The sequence below is a fragment of the Cynoglossus semilaevis genome, chromosome 5, assembly GCF_000523025.1.
Source record: "Cynoglossus semilaevis isolate Cse_v1.0 chromosome 5, Cse_v1.0, whole genome shotgun sequence".
Classification (NCBI taxonomy): domain Eukaryota; kingdom Metazoa; phylum Chordata; class Actinopteri; order Pleuronectiformes; family Cynoglossidae; genus Cynoglossus; species Cynoglossus semilaevis.
In genome coordinates this window covers 9,916,572-9,924,659 of record NC_024311.1, presented here as the reverse complement: position 1 = coordinate 9,924,659, position 8,088 = coordinate 9,916,572, and the positions used below count along the sequence as shown (strand labels likewise).

The window sequence follows — 8,088 nt, the reverse complement described above, 5'->3', positions numbered from 1 at the left end:
CTCATTGATTGATATATTTTAAATATATAATTGAAAATATATACATTCCTCCATTGTCCCCTGTTCCTGTTTTTATGAGGTGGGGGGGGTTGGTACAGTGGGAGGAGCCTCTGCCCTCGTCCATCTTTACTCCACTGCTGTGCTGGTGGCCAAACCCGTGGCCTGCTGCTCATTAAAGCAGACACATTAGTTCTGCTGCTGATCTGCTGAAGACTGAAAACACACGCTCATTCTCATTTAATTCAACAATCCTCCATGGTGAGTTAGCAGAACGGCATTCTGGGTAATGTCATTGTGAAGATTAATGATGCTTTGGGTGTGTTTTCTTTACTCTTTGTTCTTTTATGGTAACTTACTGCCCACACAGACTCCCCTGGGTTGAGATAGAAACATTAAGCACCTCTCTCCACCAGTGTGCACGACGAGTGTGCACGACGAGTGTGCACGATGAGTGTGCACGTGACTTTCCTCAAGCACCTCAGCATTAACATTATTATTTCATTTCATTATTTTCAAATGAAAGGCTGTTGGTTCCTGCTGCGCTCTGTTATTATCACTCTGTTAAGTAAAAATACATTTCCATGTCATAGATATTCCCTCTCTTCATATCTCCTGTCTCCACCCTCCATACTCACACCTCCTCCTCCCTCTCTGAGGAGATTTATTATCACACTCTCTCCTACTCCCCATTACTGGCCGATCTGGTCAGAACTGGTTACAGTACTTCCACAACTCCCATCTCCCCATTCATTTCACACCCCTGTATCATGATTCAAGTCACTGCATATCAACAGAGAGAAGGGGGGTGGGGGGGTGGTGGGGTGGCAGAGAGAGATGGGGTGCAGAGGTAGAGAGAGAGAAAGATGTGGGAGGCAGAGAGAGGGAGAGTGAAAGTGTGAAGTAGTTCTTTGTGGATGTTCGACATTGAATCCCCTGAGTCTTAATTATCACTGTATGAATTATTACAACTGCAGCAACTCGAACACACACACACACATACACACACACACACTGCTAACACACCACACTGGGGAGGGTAAAAATATTGATTTATCAGTGCATTGGCCCCCCCCCCCTCCAATTCAATATCGATTCAGCAATCTTCTGGATCGATTTAAGCCCCTTGTGTTGAAGGACAGCAGAAGTTCAGTGGGGAACATTGCCCCCTGCTGTCAGAGAGGGGTACCTACTGAGTCACTCGGTGCGGGGCGGAGGAAGGGTGCTGCTACATTGCTAGTTGGCAGTGATTTGGTCCAGGTGTGTCTGTGGTTAGGATCACTAAGGTGCTAATGTTAATGACAGCATTCACTGCTAACATGCTGCTAACACGCTGCTAACACAATGCTGACACTCTACATGCTAACATTGCTATTGATTCTGTTTATTTCCTATATTCAGTCAGTTTACAGTCTGAATGTTTTCTTTATTTCTTGGTTGGAAAAGTTCTGATCCAGTTCACAGGATTAGATATAAATATCAGGCTAGGTATTGAAGTACAGGCCTTGTACCGTGGAAGAGGGTTAGGGTAACTTAGCACCACCTACAGCTACATATATAGCAATGCTAACATAATAGTGACAGGTGTGACTACACTGACACCAGCCTTCAGCTTTAGTTGGACCACACTAGTCCACCCTGGTCCACCCTTGTCCACCCTAGTGGACTGTGAAGCTCCATGGTTTTGAAGGTGTTTAATGTTTGGAATCACACACACACATTGGTGCAGATAGCTCACCTGGTTTGGATCAAGGGAAACTCCTCCTTCAGTTCTGTTCAGCTGAATGGTCTGCAGAGGTTCTGCTGTACCACTAGTACTACTGTGACCGCTGGTACTGCTGGAGGTGTGTGGTCCACTCACTGGTTGCTGTTGAGAATCAGCTGCTTTCCCTGAACCGGGAGACCCGTTCCTTCTGTCGCCACCTCCAAGACCCAGGAAACTGGGCTTGGACCCCAGTCTGTGTCCTGCCTTCTGAGGTTGCTTGTTTGAAGGGACACCACTGGACGTTTGCCCCCCCGAGGGACTTCTGTGGCTTAGGTGGTACGGTCTGTGGCTCGGACTGGGATTTGGAGACTTGTTCGGACTGGCAGAAGCTCTTTGGGTTGAGTGGAGCGTTGGATGTGAGGGGGGGGCAGTAGTAGTAGCACAGTCCACTGGCTCAGGACCTCCCTGAACTTCCTGGACACCTGGAGGCGGTTGTGATACATATCGTTGAAATAAAGTTGTGGGGGAGGAAGTGGGAGACAAGTCCCACTGCTCCAGAGGGAGGGCCATGCAGACGGCTTCCTGTTTCAGCTGAGTCAGGTGAGTACCGCACACATCACAGCAGCTGTCACGCTCGTTCCAGGCCTGCCGAGAACTGTTGGGCACCTGGAGCTTGTCGTGGAGGTGTAGGGAGAAGGAGGGATCCTGGAAAGAACGGTAGAAATTAAGAGGCACAGTGGAGAACTGACCTCCATCATTAGAAGAACAAGTGGAACAGACTGTGGATGAAGTGTTTCATTCATCTTAGATACACAGAGTGTTGTGTGTGAGAGAGAGTGAGATGTCATTTATAACCTCTGTGTTGTTGACCTTGCCTCTTCAAAGAGCCTCTCTTTCTCTGTCTCTCTCCCTCTCTCACACACACAAACAAGAAACACACACCAACACTGTACACATCATCATGAGATGATTGGATCTGATCATAGGCCTCTATGACACTAAAACATTTTTACACACACTCTCTCTCTCTCTCTCTCTCTCTCTCTTTGTCTCCACCCCCCTCCTCCTCCTCCAATGGCAGTGATAAATTGCCTTCATGCCTGGGTCATTTGTCTTGTGGTATTTCACACCTGAACACACACTGCTCTCACTCCTTCCTTCTTCTCCCACTTTTTCCCTCACCCATCAGTGTCTCCTAAGGTTAGTGAGGCTTACTGAGGTGAGGCTGGAGGTAAAGATCTGCCTGACAACTCACATATGTATGACTTACACACACACACACACACACACACACACACACAAACATGAAACAGTATAAATTAGGTTACTGAATAAAAACAGACTACATCTGAGGAGAATATGAACCTAATCTCCAATATATACTCTAGGTTTTGGACAGTGTAAGGAAACTAGAGAACCTGGACAAACACACACACACACGGAAATCAGTCCATTCAGAGGGACTAACAGTTGGAGTCGGACATTGAACCAATGAGCTCTCAGTCACCCAGACGTCTCTACCTTTTCATCCTGCAGGTCACAAACAAAATCAACTGACACCTGAAAAACATCAGCCTCCACAGACCAGCCTCCAGACAAGTCAGTGTTTCTGCCTCTCTGTGTTTCTGAGGTGATGAAGATGCAGTTGCCATGGCAACAAACCGAAGGTAGGTTCTGTATTTCCCACTCCTGCTGGCTGTGATATGAATTCCTGGTTAAAACATTTGTGTCACTGTGTGTCGGGTTCAAATCCTGTGGAGCCTTCAGTGGACCCCTTTATTTAACCAGGGCTGACTGTGAACAGCGTGGCTCCGTCATCAGGGTCCAACCATTAGCTGAAGGTCAACACTGACTTTATTTATAAAACAGCTTTTTGAGGATTGTAAAACCATCGTCATGGTGACCATCCCAAAATGTTAGGCTCTTTCCTACGTCACACAGCTGCTGCTAATGATATTTTACTAATAATTCTTTATAACTGAACAAACCTGATTCATTTATATTAATGGATCAGTTTCAATAACCACAACCCTAATGATGACTGGTTAAACAACAGACTGTTATCATCATTCTGTGAAATCAGTCCCAGGTCTTGGATCTAGACCTTCAGGAGGGCCTAGACCCAGACCACTGCTTCAACCTGTTTCTGTAGGTTTAGGGTTCTAGACTGGCTGGTACTGTCCTCAGATCAGAGGTGGCCCAGAGATTTCAGGAGACGTCCAATCTTTGAATCGGCTAAAACAGACTGACGGCACAGAATGGTGCACCTACTGGAGGGTGCTGGAATTGGCAACGACCCAATCTACCTTCTAGTTTGTTGCCATGGCGACTGCTTCTCCATCGCCTCACACATACAGAGAGAAGCAGAAGACAGTTGTCTCCAGTGCTGCTCTGCTGTCCTTCCTTTGATGGGGGGGGGGGGGGGGGGGGGGGGGGGGGGGGGGGGGGGGGGGGGGGGGGGGGGGGGGGGGGGGGGGGGGGGGGGGGGGGGGGGGGGGGGGGGGGGGGGGGGGGGGGGGGGGGGGGGGGGGGGGGGGGGGGGGGGGGGGGGGGGGGGGGGGGGGGGGGGGGGGGGGGGGGGGGGGGGGGGGGGGGGGGGGGGGGGGGGGGGGGGGGGGGGGGGGGGGGGGGGGGGGGGGGGGGGGGGGGGGGGGGGGGGGGGGGGGGGGGGGGGGGGGGGGGGGGGGGGGGGGGGGGGGGGGGGGGGGGGGGGGGGGGGGGGGGGGGGGGGGGGGGGGGGGGGGGGGGGGGGGGGGGGGGGGGGGGGGGGGGGGGGGGGGGGGGGGGGGGGGGGGTCTCTGTCTGTCTGTCTGTGAAGTGCTTTATTTTTATTATTACATATTTTCATTTGTGCTCCTTCACCATCTCTAGGTGACCAGTAATGTAAACTGTTAACCGTCACGTAGGTCAAAGGTCAAAGCTCCAATCTGTACCAGAGACACATTATTGTTCAGTGTGAAAAGTGAGCAGATGTTCTCTCAGGTCTGGTTCTAGATCCCTGTCAGAAGAAGAAGGATGTGTTACCTTGCTGGAGTACGGCCCAGGGAGGAGCAGCTTCAGGGCTTGTCTTTTCATCTCTGTCAGTCGGACATTACAGTTCTCACACAACATTCCTCTGTCACTGCAGGGAGAACTGCCACTGCCTGAGGCTGGTGATCCGGTGCCGAAACCCGGAGAGCCACCCAGAGAACCGGGGGATCCTGTCTCTATCCCTGGAGATACTGTTCCCAGTGACCCAGAGAAGGATCCCGGTGAGGAGATTCCCGAGCCTGGGGACGGGGTGCCTGTGGAGCTCGGCATAGAACCAGCGCCCTCTGGGTTGGGACGCATATTTGACCTTGAAGTTTCCTCGTAGGCCTTTCGGTACCAAGTGTCAGGAAAGAAGAAGGCAGACTTGGTGGGTGAAAGTTCAGGTACCTGTGAAAGTGTGCGGGACAATAAGGTTATTAATATGGTCTGACATCATCCAGGCACCAGGGGGAGCACTGACAATGGTTGTCTTATAAAGTTCTGCTTCAGTGAAGTCGCTTAACAAATGTCGCTGGGCCTTGGTACTGGGCCTGTTTTACTGGGCCTGTCAGTGCTGCTAAAACACTGCTAACATGAAAGATGCTAGCACAATTATCGACAACGCGATAATTGTCTTACTGGACGTAAGACAATTATACCGTTGTTGATAATTGTGCAACCAGTTCAGTTCACAGGATATTAGACAACGCACTGATATATGTGAACCATGGAACAAGGCTGTATCCTTACTGTAGCACCACCTACAGGACAGGCCAAAGTAGGGTAGATTCATACTCAGTGTTGACCACCACAAAATACCACAGTAACCAACCAGAGTGCAGACTTCACCTTAAGTCACACTTTTTTTTTTCCTCCTCTCAATGAGACGCTTGAAGAAAATCAAAGGAGTTTTAATTTAGATTCTTGCTGCCTGAGTAGTTCCAGTCAGAGAGGTTCACTGATGTGGTGTTGGCTGGAGAGGCACTGTTCTGCACCAGGCAGGGAGGGAGAGAGGGAGGGAGGCAGGGATGCAGGGAGGGAGCTAACTCCAGACCAACTCTGGGTTTTAAATACAGACTGACCAGACCAGGTATGACCAACAGGTACTGTGGTACCTTGTCGTACACATCTGTGTCCTCAGTCTCTGTGGATCGTGACTCAGGTTTATGTGTAACAGTAATACAAACTAAAGACAAGGCAACAATACCACATTTTCTCATACCACTGTCAGCACTACAACCACTGCTATACAGTAGCCAGTGTCCTGCTGCAGTATTGCTCTCCTGACCTTTACTCCTTTACAGTAGCTTCAATTTTCATTTCATGGATTTCTTGCCTCTGTAAAGTTCTATGTATAGTCCTGTCTGGGTCTAGAACCATTATTTTATATTCCATTTTCAACATACATCCAGTACCTCTGTGGACCCTTTAGGGCCCACAGACCCCTGGTTTGACACCTCTGCCACTGACCCTTTGGGAATATGTTTAGTGATGTACCAGATGAAGTCAGAGGTGATGTCCATGCAGAGCCACTTTAGTCCGTTAGCAGATGGGTGTGTCCATCATGCAGTCTATGGTCCTCTGACGCACCAGCAGAAAACCTGTTTAGAATTTATTCCTCTGGTACTTTGGTCTTTAGACTGCACTAACTGCTCATTTCTTTTCCGCCACTGTGTGATTCGTTCGTCTCTATTTCATGGCATATTCTTCCACATCAGGACGGACTCTGCTGCTGCACGCTAATTCAGCCTCCAGGTTTTTCTAGATCTTTCTTCCTCACAGTCAAAATTCAAATGCAAATTCACAGGCAAGATTTCACATAACATCTGCTGAAACCTGGTTTCATTTCCATCTGCACCTTAACGGGGGCGGGGGTTAACGACAGGTCCACCGACCTGACAACTTACCCCATGTTTTCTGCTGCGGCTGCTCACGGACCTGTCCTTGTTCCCAGACAGTGAAGTCATTTTGGAGGTGGGAGAAGGAGGAGGTGAGGAGAGGAGAGAAAACCTCTGCTGCTGCAGCCTCACACCCAAATACGAGCGGCCGTCTCACTGTAGAGCCCCCCCGGCAGTTTCCTCCTCTCCATCTGAAACCAGCATCACGCTCCTCCAAGGTGGCGCAGGTGGAAACGCTCACATCTCCATTTCTTCACCGACCACCAACCAAAAAACAAAAAACAAACAAAAAAAACCGCGTTGTTCTGTTACAGGAGTCGATCAACTCCGTCCTCACTGCTCTTGTCTGCGGCTGCTCAGGTGAGACCGAAGAAATCCAACACCATCCGGGTCTCAGTCTGTGACCGAACGGTTCCACTGGTTCGACCAAGCAGAAGAAAAACACTGCTGCTGCAGAGACACGTCTTCACTGGTATCAATGTCCCCGCACCTTACTGCTGACTGACTGCGGCTCTGCGCACTGTCTCAGTGTGTACGTGCGTGCGCGTGGGTGTTCGTGCGACCACATCTGGAAGAGGGCGGGGCCTCTCTGTGACATATCCACCACAAACCAGACCTAATCAGAGATCTGCCTCTGTCTGTCGGTCTGCTCATCAGTAGTTCAACTCCTCACCAAACACAGCTGCCGTCTGTCCTGGGATGAAGTAACTTGACATTTGTTCATTTAGCAGACGCTTCAAGCATGTGGTTCCTCTGGGAATCGAACCCCTCGCTCTGCTTCCAAGGCAGGCTTGCTAACCGCTACACTATGGAACCGACTTATGATGAGGGTCGGAGAGAGCTCCATGACCACCCTCTGGAAGGGAAGGCGTCCACAGCAAAAAAAAAAAAAAAAAAAAAAAAAAAAAAGACCCAGGAGTGGAACTGGTGGAGAATGTGATGAAAAGGTCGATCCCGTCACCACTGGAACTGAAAAAAAACATGGTTCTCACATGGTTCTCACATGGTTCTGTCTTGTCATTTCTGACCACTGCACTCACCAGTCAATCAATCCATCAATCAAGAGAATTGGAACCAAGAGGAGAAGCCAATTTTGGAGTTCAATAGAAGTCAGTTAAAAAAGTTCTAGTTAAAAGTTCTGGCAACAGTTTTCTGGGATTCAGAAAAAGTAATCTATCAGTTAGGATTAGGATGAACCGGAAACATCCTTCTCCATCATGACAAACTCTGGCACACTGAGCTGAAGGAGGAGTAAACATGTGTGAACGTGGCGCCCTCTGCTGGTTCTGTTAATCGCTTGCTGGATCAGCCACAATACAGCTGGGTGTGATCTTTCCTCGGGGGTTTGGTGCCTGGACCCCCCTCCCGATCCCCCTCCCATACACAGTGCAAAACATTCTTTTTTTGGCCGTTCCCTCCACGAGTCGTCATCAACATCATCTGTCGTCTCCTCATCAGATACTTTTACCTAAGTTGCCA

The 8,088-nt window shown here is 49.9% G+C and overlaps 1 protein-coding gene, 1 long non-coding RNA gene and 1 pseudogene across 5 annotated transcripts in view; 2 read left to right on the top strand and 1 right to left on the bottom strand.

Moving 5' to 3' along the window:
• LOC112487017 (uncharacterized) overlaps positions 1–4,963 on the top strand; it is a 20,086-nt gene extending 15,123 nt beyond the window's left edge. For both annotated transcript variants that reach the window (XR_003049709.1, XR_003049708.1), the window contains exons 9-10: positions 3,239–3,369; positions 4,830–4,963. This is a non-coding gene — a long non-coding RNA (uncharacterized LOC112487017). The remainder of the gene's footprint in view (positions 1–3,238; positions 3,370–4,829) is intronic.
• Positions 1–8,082, bottom strand: part of kif26ba (kinesin family member 26Ba) — a 27,818-nt gene extending 19,736 nt beyond the window's left edge. For all 3 annotated transcript variants that reach the window (XM_017032574.2, XM_017032576.2, XM_017032577.2), the window contains exons 1-3: positions 6,619–8,082; positions 4,727–5,119; positions 1,736–2,407 (exon numbers count right to left, since the gene is read on the bottom strand). In XM_017032574.2, the coding sequence (XP_016888063.1) occupies positions 1,736–2,407; positions 4,727–5,119; positions 6,619–6,678 (1,125 nt within the window). In that variant the 5' untranslated portion in view covers positions 6,679–8,082. The remainder of the gene's footprint in view (positions 1–1,735; positions 2,408–4,726; positions 5,120–6,618) is intronic.
• LOC103379000 (UDP-glucuronosyltransferase 2B31 pseudogene) overlaps positions 4,967–8,088 on the top strand; it is a 6,209-nt pseudogene continuing 3,087 nt past the window's right edge.